This window comes from Camelus dromedarius, chromosome 3 (genome assembly GCF_036321535.1).
Source record: "Camelus dromedarius isolate mCamDro1 chromosome 3, mCamDro1.pat, whole genome shotgun sequence".
Taxonomy (NCBI): Eukaryota; Metazoa; Chordata; class Mammalia; order Artiodactyla; family Camelidae; genus Camelus; species Camelus dromedarius.
This window is the reverse complement of record NC_087438.1, coordinates 79378640-79401056: the sequence shown is the minus strand read 5'-3', so window position 1 is coordinate 79401056 and position 22417 is coordinate 79378640. Positions and strand designations below refer to the sequence as shown.

The 22417-nt window shown below is 37.2% G+C and overlaps 1 protein-coding gene across 1 annotated transcript; it reads left to right on the top strand.

The window, feature by feature from the left end:
• Nucleotides 1-627: 627 nt before the first annotated feature.
• On the top strand, nt 628-21667 carry FEM1C (fem-1 homolog C). The gene is made up of 3 exons (XM_031448844.2): nt 628-939; nt 1707-2441; nt 17002-21667. Exons 2-3 carry the CDS (start codon nt 1898-1900, stop codon nt 18309-18311), a joined length of 1854 nt encoding a protein of 617 aa, XP_031304704.1. The 5' UTR covers nt 628-939; nt 1707-1897; the 3' UTR covers nt 18312-21667.
• Nucleotides 21668-22417: the final 750 nt, after the last annotated feature.

Here is a 22417-nt window from a genome sequence, read left to right as displayed (position 1 = left end):
TAGTCATTCTTTTCATTTATATTAACTGTCAGCTTGCTTTCATTTCCTAGTTTTATTGTTGAAAGAGTAAAGGACTCCACCTTCTTGACTTATACTGCTCTTAAGTTTTACCATTCTTTGTAGCTTTGTATTTTTTTAGAGTCCATATTAAAAAAAAAAAAAAGTCATGTTTGGCAGGTTCCAAAGCTAATGTTTTTCTCAAATTTGTTTCTTGTGTTTTTTGTTTTGCTCTTCGAGACCTCAAAACGAGTTCGGTATATTCCAGGGCCCATAACAGGAAGAGGCTAGTCTGCGAGCCTTTATGTGTGAGAGAAAGTAATAATGGTTACCATGCCTCTGGGGGTTATGGCTATGGGACCCAAAGGTCCCCGAAAAGAGCGCCCAGAAAGCTGGGAAGTGAGGACCTCGCCGCGACGTCTCCGCAGCCTCTCCGTCGACCGCCGGCCTCGGCTGCCCGGCGTAGCCCCGCTGGCCGGCGTAGCCCCGCCCCCGGCGCTCCCCACGCAGGCGCGTCCTCCGCCGGGCTCGCGGCCCCGCCCCCCGCGCCGCCCGGCCCCTGCCGGCCTCCTCTCTCCGCCCCTAGGCGGTTGCTCGCGGCGGCCGCCGCCCTCTCCCGGCCCAATGGCGCGGCTGCCGCGTCAGTGATGTGAAGCCGTGCTCGGGCTTGTCCGGCCCCCGGCCCGCAGCCCATTACACCATCCGCCGCGGCAGCCGCTGCAGCCCGCGCAGATTGGGAGGGCGGGAGGCAGCTCGGCGTGGCGGGGCGGGGCGAGCGGCGCGGCCGGATTCATTCCTGTGAGGCGCGGGGCATGGAGGAGCTGTGCGGCCGCAGGCGGAGCAGGGCGGCCCGGGAGGCAGCGCGGAGAACGGTTTCAATTTGAAGGGGGCGGCCCGAGCCCAAGCGGCCAGCGGCGGCTGGGAAGACTACCCCCTGGGCAGGTAGTGGCAGCGGCGGCGGCCTGAGGCGCCCGCGGGGAGGCCTGGGCGGGAAGGGGAAGGAGGGCGCCCCCAGCAGCGGAAGGCGGACGGCGGGCTGGAGGCCACAGGCTCCTCGGCCCAGGGGCGGCGGGTGGGGGATGGGGGTCGTGCTCCATCGAGGAGCTTGGGGAGGGGGCTGCCCGTTTCTGGAAGAGGTGGAGGTTGTGTAGGGGCGACTGTGGTTTGGGGAACCTTCGGACCCCTTGGCGTGGGTCAAAATGGGGCGGGCGAAGTTAGCTAAAAGGCAGCCGGATTTCCTGAGAGCCTCGAGTAGTTGTAAAGGAAAGCGAACCTTTCGGGTGAGGGTTTTGGCGTTAGCTGGCCGTAGTTTGTGCGGTCCGACCTTTTTTGTTCCTGCTCGAAAGCCATCCTGGCCACAACAAGGCCTTCCAGCCTCGCGCCCTTGGCCGGCTCTCCTCTGCAGATGCGAGAAAGAGAAACATTTCTGCACCCGCGCGTCTCCTGCCTCTTTCGGTTGTACTCTCCCTGGGCGTGTGCAGAGCAAAACTGGAACAAAGCTTGGCTAGGAGGCGAGAAAACCGGTTGCCTGTAGTGTTTACATTGATGGTATATAGAAAAGAGACTGCTTCTCACCGGCACATTTGAGTCTGTGGGTGTCCCTTTTTGTATTCTCCTTTCCCGCCCCCCGGAGTAGAAATTAAGAAAACAGTTGTTTTTGCCTTTACCTATGAAAGATTCAAAACTGCTACTTTTCTTTCTTTCTCTAGTTTGGTGCTCAGGTTGTCAGATGTTGGAAGGCAATAAACAGAACAGACTCTCCGTGGTATTATATTCATTCTGGGGTGCGGTGGTTAACATTGAACTTTGGTTCCTGTAACTCTTGCCTGGGTGTCGATAGAGTTAAGCCGGAGCTTTGCTTTGAAGGATAAATAAAGCACAGCCTCGCAACTGGACGTAAATGGATCTAAAGACAGCAGTATTTAACGCAGCTCGAGATGGCAAACTCCGGCTTCTCACCAAATTGTTGGCAAGCAAATCCAAAGAGGAGGTTTCCTCCTTGATCTCTGAAAAAACAAATGGGGCCACGCCACTCTTGATGGCCGCCAGGTATGGGCACCTTGACATGGTGGAATTCCTTCTAGAGCAGTGCAGTGCCTCCATAGAAGTCGGGGGCTCGGTCAATTTCGATGGCGAAACCATTGAGGGGGCTCCCCCTTTGTGGGCCGCTTCTGCAGCAGGACATCTGAAGGTGGTTCAGTCTTTGTTAAATCATGGAGCGTCCGTCAACAACACGACTTTAACCAATTCAACTCCTCTCCGGGCTGCCTGTTTCGATGGCCATTTGGAAATAGTCAAGTACCTTGTAGAACACAAAGCTGATTTGGAAGTGTCAAACCGACATGGGCATACATGCTTGATGATCTCCTGTTACAAAGGGCACAAAGAGATTGCTCAGTATTTACTTGAAAAGGGGGCTGATGTTAACAGAAAAAGTGTTAAAGGTGAGTTCATCTTCTTCATTTTAATTTTTTAAGTATTTACCATTTATTTTCAGGAAGTTTGGTACATGATTTATAAGCAGTGGTTTGAGTAAGCCAGCACTGACAGACCTGTTTTGATTAGGTATCCCTTCCAGTATAACCTTGTTGATTGTTTCTTTGATGTTTGATAATACACTGAACAAGTGTGATTTAAAAAAAGACCTCTATCACTGTGTTAAGTAGCATTTTCTCTTCTTATTTGAAGTAACTTCCAATTCTTGGGAAGTGGGTTCCCCAGAGTTACAGAGCATATTAACGGCAGTTGATCTGAGTCCTTAGACTTGTGTTTACTTGAATATATTTCAATGTAATGTATATTTTTTAGTTTTATTTATTTATTTATTTTTAGAATCTTGGAGTAGAAACCACTATATTTAGTGGGTCATTGTCCTGTTTGTCTTAGGTAGGCATTTCATTTGTTATTCTGTCAGGGAAGGCTAGGCCAAACTGACCTGGAAGGATTAATGTCGATGAAAAGGAGAATCTTTGTTCCCTTATTCCTTACTTACTGTGTGGCCAATAGAAAATCCTTTTATATAAAACGTGTATTAAATATAGCAAGAGAGAAAACATTTTTTAAACTGCTGCAGCGCTGAGAACAAAACAAGGACTAGCTTAAACAGATGTGGATTTGTTGGCTAGCAACAGTGTAAACATCTTTGTCCAGAAGAAGAGCTCGGGTTTATGAGTGTGTATATTTTTCAAATCATAGCTTAGGATTTTTTTTAGCCCTTAAGCACAACTTTTTTTGATAGTATAATTTTGATACTTAAGATTATTTTCCTTAAACATTTTTATTTGTACAACAGCAAAGTAATTCACTAATTTTAAAAAGCTATGTAAACTTAAAAGGAGCATACATATATGGTTAAAAAAAATCACACAATACGAATTGGTTTACAGTGTTTACAATGAAAAATAAGTCTTATCACCCCTCTTTCCTAGACCTCCAACCCACTGGCAACAATTACATACAGTGTTTGGGTGTCCTGGAGATAGTCTGTGCAAATACAAGTGTACTTCTCTGTATATCTCTCCCTCTTCTCTGTTAATTGATATTTACTATTCTGTTCTTTCTTTCTTTTTCAACTTTATCTTGGATGTCATTCAACTCCAGCACACACAGCTACCTCATTCTGCTTTATGGCTGCACAGTATTTCATTGTATGAGTGTGCATAGTTTGTTTATCTAGTCTCTGTTGATGGACAGCTAGCTAGATCACATCTAAAACAAACAATGCTGCTGTGAATATTCTTGACAAATGTATGTCTTTGCACACTTGTGTGAAAACAGCTGTATTATAAGTACCTGTAAGTGGAAGTGCTGAATCAAAGTGAGTGTGCATTTATCATTGTGAGTGTCTGATTGCCTTTCAGAGAGGCTAAACCACACACTTATGGGGCACATAGTTACTGGACAGATTTATTGAAGTTAGTATAATCTTTATTTTTAAAAAGTTTGTCATAAAAATGATACAGGTGCATTGTGGTATTTTTGTAAATTTTTCTCCCGAGGAAATAAAAAAAAATCTCACAAAATTCCAGCACTTAGAGATAGTCCTTCCAAAGACTGAATTTTGCATTTAGATCTATGTGTGCAATTTCATTTTATATACTCTTCTATAACCTTTTTTTTTAGTTTAATAAATGTTATCTTTAATATCATTAATTATAGCTGCATACTCTTCTACATAGCTTCTGGTTTCTCACTATGATAAAATGATAAAAATGTTTCTGTAAACATTCTTTCTTATAAATGTTTTCATTGTTCCTGATTATCTTTGAGGGAGGTGTTGGATCAAAGGACAGCATGACTTTTTTTTTTTTGAACAATCACTATTCTTTTAAAGAATGCTTGTTTTAAAAGAATGAATTACTGCTTAATTGACCATGTCAATATTGGGAATACTTTGAAATCATAACTAGAAGAGAAAGAGTTAAAAGATTTGGCTGCAGGTTTAGGCTTGTTGCATTTTTTTTGTTTGTCTTGGGCTTTTTATTCATCAGCCTAATAATGATTGTTGGTAAACTCATGTATTTTAGTCAAATTGGGGCATGTTTTAAACTCATGCCATTGGAGAGATGAGTACTGCTACTTTTCCCTTATGTTTTTTGAAGTTGGTTTTTATACTTCTAGAGATAGAATGTGTGAAAGAACTATATTTTAAATAGCACCTGTTTTAGTGAGCATTTTTCCCTAATAAACTGTGAACAGTGTTGAACTTGATTATCTTTGCTGTTTCAGAATAATGTTCCTTTTAACCCCATCATCATGTAGCCTTGTACAAAAGGATGTGTATGCTTCCTCTTTTGGCTAATTCTATAGTCATTTTCTAACCCCAGTATCAGTATTTATGCTTTTTTTTTTTTTAAAGTAGACATAACATGAGAGAAAACAATTTTATACCCAAAATTATTTTCATATAGCCTCAATTTTATATATAGACATATATAATACAATACATATATGTGTACTGTATATATAGTACATCAATTTGTGTGCAATACTTTTCCGTTTGCATCATGCCTTTTAAATTGACACTGATTCTTAATGAATGTTGGGAGCAAATTAAAGTACATATGAACCCCACCCTCACTCTGATCCTGAAACTTCCATTCTTTGGTAATAATTATCTCATTGACTTTTCCGATTTTTTAGTGGGTTAACTGGTAATTAAAAAGAAGAAACAGGAACCAATTGAAACTGAGGCAAGAAGACTGGAGAAGGGTCTGGTAGAGTATCAAGGAAGGACTTTTCCCCCACATTTTTACCCCCATCCAAAAAATGGAAAAGACTGATTCAGACTAGGGATGAAATGGAATAATTTCAGTGGAAATTTTACATGTTGGCTGTTGGAAATGGTTCTGAAGAAAGAAAATACCAGTAGATTATGCTTGCTCTGCTTAAATATAAAATGCATGTAGCTTCTATGTTCCATTACTTTTTAACAGGCAGTTGGCATTTGAATATATTATTTAACCTCTTTCCATTACATTTTAACAGGCTGTTGGCATTTTGAACATGTTTTAACCTGAGGTGGAATTCATTCATTAATTGAGAGAGCACTTATTGAGTCCCTTGCGTGTGCCAGGCTGTTAGACTTAGGATAGACAAAGATGAGTAAAACAGGATATCCAGTCGTTGATTCCCTGCTCTTGGGAGCTCATGGTTTGATTGGAGAGACCATGAGCAAATACTTAAACCACAATATGGTAAGTGCAACAGTAGTGCTTTCTTCTCTTAGATTTTGGAAATACTTTATCCCCAACTAACTCATTACGTGCGGGAACAGTGAGTTCCCTTTTTCCCTGTGCCATTCAAAAAGGAGAGAAAAACATATTTAGAAATGCTTCTCCAGTTCAACAGAACAATTGATTTTTGAGACTGTAGAGTTGGTTGTCACTTAAAACTATAGACTGCAAATCAGAAGTGATTAGACAAGCCCGTCTTAGAGCTGTCACACTGATCTCACTACTTCATGGTTATAGTCATCTTTGGCTTTCTTTGGTTCTTTTTTGTTTTAGTGGTTTTATTTGTTTTTGTTTTGACTCAGAACAGGACTTTGCAGATCCGTGGAAAAGTTACTTAAACCCTTCAATTTTGCTTTTACACCCAAATTCAACTGGGAATTGAGCAGCTGGAAGTGATTGATTGATTACTGTAGACCGACAGAACAGCTCTGAGTTGGGATTGGGGATACTGGCCCCAGGGGCACACTATCCTCACGCACGGGTCGGTCATTTTAGATACCCAAGGTAATTAAGTAAATTCCTGTGCATTCTCTGTAGGCAAGGCACTGTTGGACATTGTGGAGGCTATGAAAAGATACAGCACATAATGTTTGCTGCTAAAGGAATGGTGTAAATTCATTCTGTAGGATTTTGGAAGAGTGTATTGACTGGAAAGATTTCATGGAGAAATTAAATGGGCTTTGAAAGGATTGCTAAAGTTGAGATCTGCAGAAGGGATTTGATACAGATTTTTAAGGCTTAGGAAATAGCATAAGGCACACTGATAAGTACGCTAGGAAGGTACAGAAATTGGAAGGTAGGCATATGTATATACCAAAGGGCACTCAGGGCTATATTATAAAGGACATTGACTTCCAGGTAAATGAGTGATTTTATTCTTTATGCAATGGTAAGCCAGTGAATGTTTTCAGCAGAGGAATTACTGAGTTTTTTTTTTTTTTTTTTTTTTGGAGAAAGAGAAACCCATCTAATTACATTCTAATTTTACTACATTATGAGCTCTTTGAGGCTAGAGACCTGGTGTTTGTATCCATGCTTTAGAAAGAGTATCTGGCCCACAGTGGGTATTTGGTAAATGAGCTTGTTGAATGAGTATGTCAGATTTAAGAGAGGAAAGATTATAAGCTCCTTGATGACAAGTACTGTGTTTTGTAGTCCTTTCAGTACAGAAATAAATGCATAAAGACTTGAAGTAAAAAGTTAACTAATTGTGAAAAATGAGTAGTACAGGTAGAACCCTATAGGGTTCAGAAAAGGGAGAAATCCATGTAGGCACGTAAGTGTAGTTAGCTTTAAAAGGGTTTGACAGAGACTTAGTTCTGGCAGTTTATTTGCCTTTTTATTATGGAAATTTTCTAACTTACATGTAAATGAAGAAAATGGAGAGAAGAATACTTTGAACCACTGTATACTTATCACCTTGCTTCAGTGTTTATCCACATTTGCCATTATATGTTAAAAAATATATTTCTCCCACTTCTTTTGTTTTCTGCAGTAGTTCAGAACAAACTCCAGGCATTATTTCTCTCCCACAGTATAGGCAGTTTGCAGTATAGATGTATTTCAGTCAAGAAAATGTTAAAAACAAAATAAAACTTTTTACCCACTGTAAATCCAAAGGAATTTCATAAAAAAAACTCCACTGTAAATTAAGAATGGTTGATATTAAGATAATAGACAAAGATAATGACTGTTGTCACATAGCTAGGTTATTTGTGTACTTCAGGACTGAGAGTGTAGGAAGCTGAAGTTCTCTTTTTCTTCTTTGAGAACTCTTGCTCAGCTCTTGGTTACCTCACAACACACGTACTGGCAGAGAAGAGTGAAAAAGAGAGATTTAAAATTTCTTTCTACTCCGTAACATTCTGTATTTATTTTGATTTAATAATACTTTTTAAATAACTTATTAGTTGAATTCATTAACATTTTAATCACAGATAAAGTTGCTCCTACACATTGTTTCTTGTTCATTCTTTTCCCTCTTGTGTCCCCTGCACACTTCTCTATATTTTCAGGAAAACTTGGTATCCTGCTTGGAGGAGGTAAGCTGTAGATGATGTGTGAATTCAGCGCAGCAGAGAAATATCCATTGTGTTCCTCTATCCCTGAAGATTGGAGTTTGAACTGTGAATCGTCACAAAATCGAACTGCAGTTGGTGAAAACAAGTAGATCCTGAACACCACTGCTATTTCAGAGTCATGCATAGCAGCACAAACTTAAGGCAGAGGTTAAGTTGTACTTACTGACCTTTGAGTACATGTGGTTCCCTCGCTGAGTTCATCTTTATGAGATTTTAAGCACGTTGATTCATTAACTTTGTTTAAAACAAAATTCAGAAAGCTCTTGGCATTGTAGAGATTTATGCTTCTGAGACATCAGGAATGTACGTGAAGGAAGACAGAGGTGGAAGAGCTGGGGAGAGGCCCCAGTAAAAAAGTCACATGGATGCAAATTTGACTAAAACATCTCTCTTCCTCTTTCTTCCCTCTTTGGGGAGAACTACAGTTGAATAGAGTCTGAACTAGAATGTAAGTCTGAATTGTAATGTGAATGTTTTCATCGACTTTTACATCTTGTAATTTTCGTCAAACTATACTAATATTAGTTGATTTTAATTCTGATCCCTTAGCTCAGGTCTTAGCTTTGAAAATTCTGTTTACTATCAAGACCCATTTTAAGGCAGGTCCTCACCCCCTGCTAGTCATAAAAATGCATCTTATGCCTTTTTTAGCATTTAACTTTGTCGTGAGCTCAAAGACCTGTATTGTTAAATTTCTCTGTGCTCGTAACTCAGTGCCTTATACAAAGAATTAATGAAGGGAGGGCACATGGTAATCTTGATACAGTTAGTTTTTTTATTCTATTTTTTATTCCTTTTTTCAAACTCCTGTCCTTTCTTTTTTTCTTTTTTCTTTTTTTTTTAAATAAGGGTTTTTTTTTTAATTAGTTTGCTAGGGCTGCCATAACAAGATACTATCAATTGAATGTCTTAAAAAAACAGAAATTCATTGTCTCACAGTTCTAGAGGCTACAAGTCCTAAGTCCTGGTTCCTTCTGAAAGCTGAGAAAAGGATCTGTTTTAGGCCTCTCTGCTTGGCTTGTAGATGGTTGTCATGTTCCTATGATGTTCTCCCTGTAGGAGTGCCTGTCACCAAATTTTCCCTTTTTATAAGGATACTACTCATACTGAGTTGGGGTCCACCTTAATGACCTCATTTTTAACTTGCTCAGTTAGAGCTGCCGGGTATTGATGCTGCTTATTATGCCTATAAAATGTACGTCTTTATTTTTTTCCCTCCTTTTTCAGTTTTATTAGGTAGAATTATTACAGTTTGACTGCACATACACATTATATTGCATGTCGATACATATATACAGTATACTGCAGTTTTTGTTTTTTTTTTTAGTTTACATATTCAAACTCCTGTCCTTGAGTATCTCTGGTGTTGGAATAAATATGGGGAAGGGAAACATTGTGAGCAGAGGAAACTTCTAGTACTCCTTTGGTATCCTAAAGTGTTCCTCTCTACCCCTTCTCGCCTCCTCCCTTAACACATACCATTTACCTTTTCCAGAAATAAAATGCTTGGAATCAGCATTGTTGTGCAGTTGAACCGCATACCTGCCCATCTTTACAGGTGGACCTCTCAAAAACTCAGCCCAGCTGCAAAGTTGGAGAGTGGATGCCAAGCAAACCAGGCTAAAGAGGAGAGATGAGAACTGTTTCTGTGCATTTACAGACAAATCTGTTAAAAAAGACCTTTTAATTTCAGCTTCTATCAGTCAAAACTTATACTTTTACCAAAAACACGAGTACTTTGATTTTAGAACAGCTTTGAGACATCACATACCATTCACCCTTTTAATTTTTTATTTTTTAATTAAAAATTTTTTTCGTGATAGTTGCAATAAATAGAGGTGTTTTTCTTTAATTTAATTTTCTTTTTTTGGTTGTGGGCAGATAATTAGGTTTATTTATGTATTCTTTTTAGTGGAGGTACTGTGCATTGAACCCAGGACCTCCTGCATGCTAAGCATGAACTCTACCACTGAGCTATACCCTCCACTTCGCCAATGACCCTTTAAGAATTTTCTTTTTCCTTCCAGTTTTAATGAGACAATTGACATAGAGCACTGTATACTTTTTTGGGAGGGAGGAGGAAGTAATTAGGTTGTATTCATTTATTTATTTATTTAAATGGAGGGACTGGGGAATGAACCCAGGGCCTCGGGCTTGCTAGACACGTGCTCTACCACTTAGCTACACCCTCCCCGCCACTAGTCACCCTTTTAAAATGTGCATAATCTTTGGTTTTTAGTATGGTCACAGATTTGTACAACAACCACCATAATTACCTTTTCATCACCATCCTCCCCTGCCCCCCCCCAAAAAAAACCCCATACCCATTAGTAGTCACTCCCATTCTCCTCTCCTTTCTGCAGATGCACTAGTCGTAGGCAACCACTGATCTGTCTTTATAAATTTGCCTGCTCTGGACATTGCATATAAGTGGAATCATAATGTAGTCTTTCTTGACTTGCTTATTTCACTTAGCATAATGTTTTTAAGAGTCATCTGTTTTGTAGCATCAGTGCTTTATTTTTTTTTTTTTTACTGCTGTAGATATACCACATTTATCCATTCATAAGTTGATGGGCGTTTAGGTTGTTTCAACTTTTTGGCTATTAGGACTAATGCTGCTGTGAATATTCATGTACAAATTCTTCTGTGGATCTCATTACATAGTATATTTTGATAAAGTTGTAATCAGTACACATACAACTGTTTCCTACTTTTCACCTACATTTTGGTCATTGTGTCATGTTCGTGCGCAGGGTCTACATGAACTACATAGATACTACATAATCACTCTTACTGGCTTTATGGTGAAAGTTCAAGTTATTTGTTTATTGCGGTATACTTTACATACAATAAAATCCATCCTTTGTAGTTCTCTAAGTTTTGAAAAACAAACTGTAATTTAACTACCACTACAATAAAGATGGAGTGAAGAGTTCCTGTATGCCCCTTGGTGTCAGTTACTCTCCCAGCACCCACCCTCTGGCAGTCGCTGGTCTGTTACCTGTCCGTAAAGTTTTTTTAGGCATTAATTTTAATAGTGACAATTCTGAAGCAGTGCGATATCCATCAACCGGAAAGTGTTCATGTAAAATGTAGGTGAAAAGTAGGAAACAGTTGTATGTGTACTGATTACAACTTTATCAAAATATGCTATGTAAAGAGACTTGGAGGCATGACATAGTATGGTGGTTATATACTTAACTTGTTAGAATAATTAAAACAATACCCTTCTTCCAAAGATTTTACTTTTTAAAGCTATTTTGTCCTTATTTGAATCACTTTTTGTGATGTCAGATATTAAAAATGTAAGAATCTACCTTAGCTTTTTGACAGTATGCCAACTGCTATCTGGTATACAAAGGAAATATAACGCAGGCTCTGTATACTTTAGAAACAGACAGTTTAGGTAAGAAAACTTATTTGCAAAGCAGTAACATTATATTATATAAGTTATTACATAAGATTATGATAGTTGATATAATATGAGTACTCAGGATGAGTGAAACATGCATTCACCAGGCATTCTCAAAATGATAAATTGACATGATATGACCAAGAAGGCCTCTTTGAGTTGCTGAAATTTCTGGTGAAACTTGAAGGACAAGAAATTTAAAAAGTAGAAAAAAGGCAGTATTTTACAGGAAAATGAAGAGAAGAGGCATGGAGGTGGAAGTAAGCAGCACTATTCCTGGTGCTGAGAGAGGAAACTTAGTTTAGACATGAAGCATAAGCAGTTTCTCTGCCTTGTGTATGGCAAGTATTGATAATGCCTTCTGGACTGGATTAGGTGCTGGCAAACTGGCCCAGAGGTCAAATACTCCTCACCCCCTGTTTTTGTACTGCCTGAGAGCCAAGAAATGGTTTTTGTACTTTTTAATGGTTGAAAAAAGAATCAAATGAATAATGTTTCATGACATGTTAAAATTACACGAAAGCCGTATTTTGTTGGAAAACAGCCATGTCAGTTAATTTAATGGATTGACTATGGTTACTTTTTGTTATATGGCAGAGTTGAGTGATTACAACAGAGACCTTATGGCCTGCAAAGCCTTAAAATACTATCTAGCCCTTTACAGAAAAATTTTGCTGGCTCCAGGGCTAGCTTTACAGAGCAGCAGTAATCCTGGAGATGACGAGAAGTGACACTGGAGAGGTAGGGTAAGGAAATAGTTTTTAGTTTTTAAAAATCCATTTCCCATAGTGTATCTCCCACTACCAAGATTAAGCTTTACTTCGCATAACGTGCCTTTTAAAACATTTCTTTCCTTATTGCTTTCTCATCCTCACAGAGATAGTGCTTTGAGAATCAATGCTGTAGAGGTTTTAAAAGATCTTCAGCTGTTTGCTTAGAGGGAGCATGAAAGCTTTTGAGTTGGAAAATAATATGAGTGGTGGGAGTTTTATTATGAAGTTGGGTTTATATTAGAAATAACTTATTGCAGTGCAGTATGACTAGCATTTAAAATATAACCTTAGAAATGAGCGGTATACTGAAATGGCAGTTGGGAGACATGAGTTTATATTTTACTACTAATTTCTCTGGAGTCTGTTTGTAGAAGAAGTTTTTCTTCTCTACTTTGCATATTTATCAATATGAGATTACAAAAGGGCAGTAGTTAATAAAATTTAGGGGGAAAATGCTGTGCTAACATTTAATAAGACAGCTTCCTTGTGGTTAGTTTTTGCATAAGATATATGTATTTTTTCATCTTTTCACTTCAGCCTTTTTCTGTGTTTGTATTTCCAGTCTGATAGTTTTTGTCTTTTAATGGGAACATTTAGTTGGCTTGTATTGAGTATAACTACTTATATATTTCTGTTTTCATCTCCAAGTTACTTACAGATTTTTTTTGTCCTATCTATTTTATGTTCTTTGTATCTCCTTTTTGTCATTGATTGGATTATTTTTCACTTTTCCAGATTTTCTCTGTATTAGAGACTATGTAGGAATTATATGCATGCATATCCTCTATTACTTTAGTGGCTACTCTAGATAGTACTACTTTGTCCTATCAAAGGCTAACATAAATTTCTAATTTTACCTCTTTCCAAGCAGTGCAGAAATCTTAACTCCAGTTACCCTCCTTACTTTTATGTTATTGCTGTCAAGCTTTTTTCTTCCATATGTGTTTCAAGCCTCACAAGACATTATTTTTAAACTCAATATTTATTTAGATTTCTCACAAATTTTGTCAGTGTTTTGCCCACATCTTCAGGCTTCCATGTGGCTCATTTTCCTTCTGCCTAAAGAATACCCTGTAGTGTTTAGATCTGCTGGTAAAAAATGTCTTAGTTTTTTCTCTTTCTCACCTGAAATGGTCCTTAACTGCACAGAATTCTAAATTGGCAGTTATTTTCCTTTACTGCTTTAAAGATGTCATTTTGTTGTCTCCTGGCTTCTTTTGTTTATGATGAGAACTTTGCTATCAGTCTAATTGTTGCTCTTTTGCAGGTCATTTCCACCTATTCTCTGGTTTTAAGGTTTTTCTTTTGTCCTTAGTTTTCAGCAGCTTCGCTGTAGTGTGCCTCAATATGACTTTGTTTTTATCTATCCTTATTTGTAAAACTTACTAAATTTATGGTTTAATCCTCCATCAGCTTCAGAAAATTCTCAGACTTTTATCTCTTTCAATATTGCTTTGAGCCCATTTTCTTCCTCTAAAATTCTGGTTTGAAGTATGTTAACCCTTCTGACATTTCCCCAGTCTCTTACAGTCTCCTGCTTTTCCATCCTTTCACCTTTATGCTTCTTTCTGTGTATTCCTATCAGATTTGTTTTCTAGTTCACTAATTCTCTATTCAGCTATGTGTAGTCTGCTTTTAGAGCCACTCTTTAATGACTTTTTCAGTTCTAGAATGTCCACTTGGTTCTTTTTTGTAGTTTCCAGTTTTCTGTCTAATTCTCAAAGTTGTTTCTTTAATCTCTTCGACTATTCTAAGCATAATTGTTATTTTAAAGTCTGTGTCTGATAAGTGTGTTACCTGGATCTTCTGTTGGCATTTTCTCTTATCTCTTATTTCTCCTGGTTTTTGTGTTGTGATTCCTTGCTTTCTTTTTGTCCATTATTTTTTATTGGATACCAAACATTATATATGAAGAATATATAAAAATAATTTGAGTCCTAGTATGATAATACCTTCCTCTAAATAGTATTTGTTTCTGTTTCTGGCTTTTGATTATATATACAAGTCTTGGATTACTTTTCAATATCAAGATGATTTTAAACTGCATTTTCAATTCCTATGATGGCTGGTGTATTTGCAGTTCACCTGACTCCTATAGGGCAACCCTTCAGAGCTGTAACCTAAAGTGTAGGGGGACTTCAGAGTTCCCTCCCTGACGGTCTCTGGACTCCAGTGTTCTGCTCTAGCTGTGCAAGGGTGTCGAGAGCTCTGCCCTGTTTTTCAGCTGCCTCTTCCACAGTAGAGGTCACTGGGGGAAGCATCCCCAAATTCTGGGCTTTATTTACCTAATTTTCTTTCTTCTCTTAGATGTTGTCCCCTTGTGAGCTCTTACATGCTGTCATACAGATTTTTTAAAATACATCTTTCAACTTTTCTAGTTCTTAATGGGAGAGTGATCCTATTACCTCTGCCATTACTAGATATGAGAGTCTTCCTTATTACTTTTTTTTTAAAAACATCATTTTTTCAGTATATGGTGTATTCAAAATATATATATATTCTATATTTTTCCAATATAGCAATTCAGTTAATTAAAAAACTAGCCTTTGCTGCATTCTTATTCTTGATTTTGTTACTCTGAATAGAGAAGAATGCCATCTAAGCCTTCTCTTTATATTTCTATTGTCTATTTCTTAGAGAAAATGGGAATATTAGGGATCCTTAATTCCAATGAGTTTTAAAAATAGTAGAGGTCATGTTTAATTAAAACTATTTTGAGCAAATGAACATTAGTAGTCAGAAGTCCTGGGCTCTCTGAGTGCTTGGTTACCATACACATAGCTAAAACATTCAGTCAGACACTATTCCATTGTAGACCATTGAAATCCTAGATCAGAATAAACATATCCAGATTTTTTTCATGTAATTTCTGTAGATATCATGGAAGACTAATGAACAGGATAAACTTGTGAAGAGAGTAAAGTCCTAATGTATTATAACTTGTGCTTTTTTAGAGTTTTAGTTATAGATTTGTTATGTGAAGTATTCGGATTTAAGCCACTTTCTAGTACACATGCTGTGTCAAGGGTCCCCAAGTCCACTTCCACGTTTACAGATAGCTCAGCGTACGGCTTGTATTCACGGCTAGGATTTATTACCGTGATATAATAAGGACATGCAGCTGGATCATAAGGGGAAAGGCATAGGTGGGGTCTAAAGGAATCTTTGTGCTGGCTTTCTTAAGCTCTGTCCTTCCCATGAGAGGCCACATAGAGTTCAGTCTTCCCCTAGCAACATAAATGCATGTGTGCAATGTTCCTGCCGAGTGAAACCCATTAGAGTCAGTGCCCAGGTTTTTATTGGGTGCTTGGTCATATTGGCATCCTTTGCTGAGCACATATCAAAAATTCCAGACTCCCACAGGAAGTCAGCATAAAAGCCACCTTTGTAATTTAGGAAAAGTTTTATGTCTTGAAACTGTTTACCAGACAAATTTCCAGATGCCAGACAAGGGCCATCCTTGCAAGCGAGTGTTTCTAAGGGTAGCTGTCTCAGCCAGCTGTGTTAGTTCTTTTCCATACCATGCCTAAAATGACTCACTGCTGAAATTTTCTGTAAACATTGTATGTAATATCAAAGGTCTGCACTGATGATTTGTTTTGATAATTAGTAGGTTGTTTGTCATTAAACTTAGGTAGCTGAAATAATTCGAGTGGTTATAATATCTTAGTCTGTTCCAATGGAATACTCTTCAGCCATAAAAATGACAACATAACGCCATTTACAGCAACATGGATGTCCCTGGAGAACGTCATTCTAAATGAAGTTAGCCAGAAAGAGAAAGAAAAATACCATATGATATCACTCATATGTGGAATCTTAAAAATACAAAAAAGACAAGTGAACTTAAATATAAAACAGAAACAGACTCACAGGCACAAAATACAAACTTGTGGTTGCCAGAGGGGAGGAGGGCGGGTAGGGACAGACTAGGAGATCGAGATTTATAGATACTATATATATATAGATACTATATAGATACCTATATATAGGTATATATAGAATAGATAAACAAGTTTATACTGTATAGCACAGGGAAATATATTCAAGATCTTGTAGTAGCTCACAGTGAAAAAGAATATGAAAACGAATAAATGTATATTCATGTGTGACTGAAAAACTGTGCTGTCCACCAGAAATTGACACAACACTGTAAACTCACTATAATTCAGTTAAAAAAAAAAATCTTAGTCTGTTCCTCCCATACAGACTTTTACTGATGTGCCAGTGCCTATTGTCAGTTTTAATCCATGTGTGGGAAGAACAGGACAGTGTTAGAACATTTAGTACATCTAAAAAGAATGTTTAAGAAAATTAAATTACAATGGGAAATAATCCATTATGAAAGGACACTTCACATGTCTCCTTTTAAAGTTCGTATGGAACCACCCACATATTTTTAGATTTCATTGGTCTTGTTTTTCTTATGGGAGCTTTTTGAAGAAAGTACTTTGTTACCAAGAATTTTGACTCAAACAAGTGAAGTTCACTTGGTAATCAGAAATACTAAAAAAATAATTTGTGACTATTAGAATCAAATTGGAGAATATTAGATATTACAGACTAGATTTTTTATTTATAAATGTGAAATCTGACCCAGAAAGTTAAGTGACTGTCAGCAAAACTGTAAATAGCTGGTTAACTTCATTTCATCAGTTTTTAGTTGTAGAATATACACTTGAAAACATCATTGAAAAATATGAACAGGCCATGGATTAATTTTGAATTTCATTTAGTGACTTTGAATATTTTTTCATGCCTAATTTAATAATTTCATTTATTCAAAAAAATTTAACCAATGTGTTTTTCCCCTGTTGTGTTTCAGATACTAGTTTTGTGCTGGGGATCATTTTTTCTTATTTGTAATCAAATTAAAGTTATGTCCCATTGAGGGTTGCTTGGAGTTGCCAGCTTTTCTTTAGATTCTAAAGTACACATACGTATTACATTGTACCTTGGTCCCTCAAAATATATTACCTCTTTTTTCCCTCCTCCTTAAGGTAATACTGCCTTGCATGATTGCGCAGAATCTGGAAGTCTGGACATCATGAAGATGCTTCTTATGTATTGTGCCAAGATGGAAAAGGATGGTTATGGAATGACTCCTCTTCTTTCAGCAAGTGTGACTGGTCACACAAATATTGTGGATTTTCTGACCCACCATGCCCAGACGAGCAAGACAGAACGGATCAACGCTCTAGAGCTTCTGGGAGCTACGTTTGTAGACAAAAAAAGAGATCTCCTTGGGGCTCTGAAATATTGGAAAAAGGCAATGAACATGAGGTACAGTGATAGGACTAATATAATTAGCAAACCAGTACCGCAGACACTAATAATGGCTTATGATTATGCCAAGGAGGTAAACAGTGCAGAAGAGCTAGAAGGTCTTATTGCTGATCCCGATGAGATGAGAATGCAGGCACTATTAATTAGAGAACGTATTCTTGGTCCTTCTCATCCTGATACCTCTTACTATATTAGATATAGAGGCGCTGTCTATGCAGACTCTGGGAATTTCAAACGTTGCATCAACCTATGGAAGTATGCTCTGGATATGCAGCAGAACAATTTGGACCCTCTAAGCCCAATGACCGCCAGCAGCTTACTATCTTTTGCAGAACTGTTCTCTTTTATGCTACAGGATAGGGCTAAAGGCCTGCTGGGTACCACTGTTACATTTGATGATCTTATGGGCATACTGTGCAAAAGTGTCCTTGAAATAGAGCGAGCTATCAAACAAACTCAGTGTCCAGCTGACCCGTTACAGTTAAATAAGGCTCTTTCCATCATTTTGCACTTGATTTGCTTGTTAGAAAAAGTTCCTTGTACTCTAGAACAGGACCATTTCAAAAAGCAAACTATATACAGGTTTCTTAAGCTGCATCCAAGGGGAAAGAATAACTTCAGCCCTCTTCATCTGGCCGTGGACAAGAATACTACATGTGTAGGGCGGTACCCTGTTTGTAAATTTCCATCTCTGCAAGTTACTGCAATACTGATAGAATGTGGTGCCGATGTGAATGTCAGAGACTCTGATGACAACAGTCCCCTCCATATCGCTGCTCTGAACAACCACCCAGACATCATGAATCTTCTTATTAAATCAGGTGCACATTTTGATGCCACAAACTTGCACAAACAAACTGCTAGTGACTTGCTGGACGAGAAGGAAATAGCTAAGAATTTGATCCAGCCCATAAATCATACCACATTGCAGTGTCTTGCTGCTCGTGTTATAGTGAATCATAGAATATATTATAAAGGGCATATTCCAGAAAAGCTAGAGACCTTCGTTTCACTTCATAGATGATAATTTGACTGTGTTTTAGCACTGTTAAAGCACGGATTGGTAACAGTTGTTTCATAAATGAGCACTGTTGTGATGACACCAGCATTCATTTAGCTTGATCTCATCGTGCTCTCGTTGGCTAAAGCAGTATAAGCATCAGATTTACAGGATTGGTTTCCCAGTATTTAATATAAATATACCATATAATATATTGTTTGTGAATTATTGAGAAATGTAATGTCATATTCAGATTTCTAAAATTGTCTGCCAAAGGCTTATCCATTATGGTTTTGTTTGCTGTTGGGTGTTTGGGACATAGTTAACCATTTTTCAGTGGTGTCTTTATACTTTTCTGGTTTGTGAATTTTATACAACCGAAGGTCTTTTTTCTGCTTCTTCCCTCTCTTCTCCAAGCTTCTTTCCTGTTTCCACTTTATTTTTAACCTAACCATTTCTACTTACCAACTTTTTTCCCCATGTTAGGTTGTATAGACTTTTTGAACTTGTTACCATTTGCAGTTACCATAAGTGCTTTATCTTCTCTATGCACCGGCTTAAACTTGACTGTTGTATGTTAGCATATTTTCTATGCAGCAATTGGTCAACTTCAACTCAAAATACTTTTAAGTATGTTACAAAGTTCATTTTATGAAAGTACTCTTGTAGCATGACAATTTTTTGAGCTACCAGTTAGCTACCAGAGCTCAAGCTTTTCGGTTTTTTTTTTTTTTTTTTTTACTTTATATCTGAGGTTTCTTTCTCTAATCCACTGAAACGATTGTGTGCTAAATTTGGGAAACAAATCTATTCTAACTCATTAACCCAGTTGAAATTTAGGTCTGTCATCTTAATATATCATGCAGTAAAAGGAAGAATCTTTATAAAGTGACCCACCTTTCATGCTGCGCCAGCGTTGTCCTGCTTGTGCTGATGATGTGATTAGGTGTAGAGAATTTGCTTAAATTTAACCTCAAAGTTTATCACACAGCTTAATGAGTCACATTGAAATATTCAGTAATTGAACTGCAAATTATTTTTAGTTACAAAAAGAGCTAAAGCATGTCAGTGGCATGATGCTTGCCAAGCCAGATCTAGGCATCTAGGATAATTAAGGTATTTTAGTATGCAATTTATTGCCATAGTATCAAAGGTCAGTAACAGTGTTCTTTCTTTCTTCAAGCTTAAGTATACCTTTAAAGATAACTTGCATGAATTACTTTGGTCTCAGTTATTTGTCACCATAATTAAATACGAAAGGTTGCAGTGCTTCCTCTTCCCTTAACTGAAACTTAGCTTTTCTCTCTTTCTTTCTTTCTTTTTGTATCTCTCTCTCTCTCTCTGTCTCTCCCTCTCTCCTTCTTTCGTTCCCTCCCTCCCTTCTTTTTTGGATTTTTTTTTTTTTTAACAGCTTTGCTAATGCCACAGAAAGGGCTCTTTTAACTTAAGAAAAGATAAGTGAAAAGTACTAAAAAAAGATTCAGGTAATTATCATTCAGCACTTTATTGTTACTCAGAATAAAACTTATGATGGCATATTTGCCCTGCAAATGTCTTAATGAAATTGTTCTGAATAAAAAGCTCCTTATTGGTTTGAGGAAAACTCAGTTTACCTGTGAGTTTAATGAGCTGGATCACTCGAATTTTTGTGCTGACATTTTATTCTGAGGGTTGATGTAGTGGTATTTAAGGAGTCGTCATTGCAAACAGTCACATTAGGTTTATTTCATGTTTATTCAGTAAAAAAACTTATAATGAAGAATAGTGAATAAACAAAAAAGCATTAGACTTACATTCTGTCTAAATCATTGAGGTTTAATTTTTTAAAAGATATCCTTATTCATTTTACTAGGTTGTAAATTTAATTTCACCATTGAAAAAGGTGGTTTGGATATAAATGGTTGCTCTCCAACCTTTTGATGAAGAAATTTTAATATCTTATTTACTATGGGCAAATTTGATGAAATATTTGAACTACTGTGTATATTAAAAATAATTTGTGATTTGGACAAATATTCTAGAAATATCAGACATCAGTTTTTGAAATCATTTTGCCTCTAACTTGTGGTATGAAAATTATATATGCATGAGCTACTTTTTTTTAAAGGAAAACTTTGCAAGTACAGTAAATCTACATTAATTGATCTCAATAATTTTGGGGTGAAAGATAAGCAATTGGATTTTATGTCATTTAATATTCCTTCCTCTTTGGGGGGGAGGGGATAGGAGAGTTTACATGCTCCTATAGTAAGGCACATCTCACACTCTTTTACAGGTGAATTTGAATTGTACAACTCTAGTATAAAACAAGGATTTCTTTCCATAGAATTTTCCCACCATTGAATATAAATAACTTAGAATTATTCTTCAGTCTTGAGAACTGAAATGCCTTATATCCATTAGGGTACAATCCTTCTCTGTTTGCCATCTCCCCAAATGCCATTAGGAGCTCTTGAAAAATCAGTTAGTTTACTAGCTTAAAATTGTCTATTTTATTTTAGAGGAAGTTGGTTAATAAATGTGACCTCAGACACTGTTTAAGGCCTTTGTCAGAAAGTATTCTCAAAAAATTTCTTTTAATTTGTGTTTTTTTAAACCACAGATGAATAATTTAATACCAATTGTACTCATTTGAGACAAACTAAACTGCACACTGTAGCATGGTAATGTTGGCTGGAGCTAATGTGTAAGTTTAGATTACATTTCTATAAAAATGCCCTGTTAAGGCCTGCTGGATTTTAGATGTTCCACTCTTGATCATTTCTGTAAAAGTAATGGTCATTTTACTCAGATTAGATACCAGTCTAATTTATAAAGACAAGTGGATTATAGATTCCAAAAATAGTGGTTTTCTTATCCATAAATCTGACAGGGATATAAGCCCAAATCAGCAAAAGGTAATTTGGTGCCCATTATTTTGAAGTTAAGTGGTTGCTCACTTGTAAAGTGACCACCTTAATGTATAATGTTTTAGAGACCCCCGTCTACTGTGACTTGGGAAAATTGTTTAGGTTATATTTGAAAAAGTAGCTCTTTAAAATCATACTGCCCAGCAGAAACCTGAGGTTGAATTTTCTCAGAATTGCCAGGGCCAGATGAAATAATAACCATATTCTTGTGCACTGTAACAGCAGCATTACTGCTTGGAACTTGAACCATTTTAGAGTCAGATACTAAGGAAACTTAAATTAATTGGATTTTTTTTTTTTTGCCCTCATATATCACTGAACAACTAGTTTCTCTCCCTTTTGTCAATTCCCATTGTGTATTTTTCCCAAAAAGTACTGTATTCAGATGCCAGCCAATAAATTGTCACACAATGGAAAATGATTTGCCACAACATTCATTGTAAGGTTTAATAAAATTAAATTTGCACCAAACACTAGTGTATTCTTATTAACTCAGTACCTGATTGATTAATGTGTGTGATGGTGAACTGCTGTCTCAAAAACACCTATGGTAATTTATGGTCAGAACTCAAGAGATAGCCTTTATTATTAATACTTCTATGTAAAAATCAGAGATGATTCTTGTACAGTTTATTCTAAATTTTTTTTCCAGTAAAGACCACAGAAACTAAAGGTATGGGAAAGCTTTTGTTGTGAGATGCATGGGAGAAGGGCTGTTTTTAACTTGTTTTTTAACTGAGTTTGATACGAAGTATCAGAAGTATATTATAAATATATTACTATGAAGGTGAGTTTTATAAATTTATTTCTACCACTTTTAAATTATAATATCTAAGTAGTACTTTCCTTTTTCTTATATGTAAGTTTCCTAATATAAGTTTTAATGGGTCCAGGAAATACACTGGCCATAATTTCTAAACTCCAGGCAAAAATTGGAACATTCAGTTGTATAGGCCTTCTCCTTTTGAATCATTAACTTAATCCATAACAAGGACAGGCTTTCTCATCTTTTTTGACAGGATGCGTCTGTGTTAGTCATCTTTACCCTTGGTTCTCTGGTTGTCCCCAACTACCATTATAAAGGCTCTTTTAAGTAAGATTTTCTCTAAAATTGACTCAGCTTTTTATTATCTTAGTTTAGTTCATTTTCTTAATACAATGTCTGATTTTAAATATAAAACAGTGCAGCTCCCTGCCTGAAAAAATCGAGAATTTAATCTT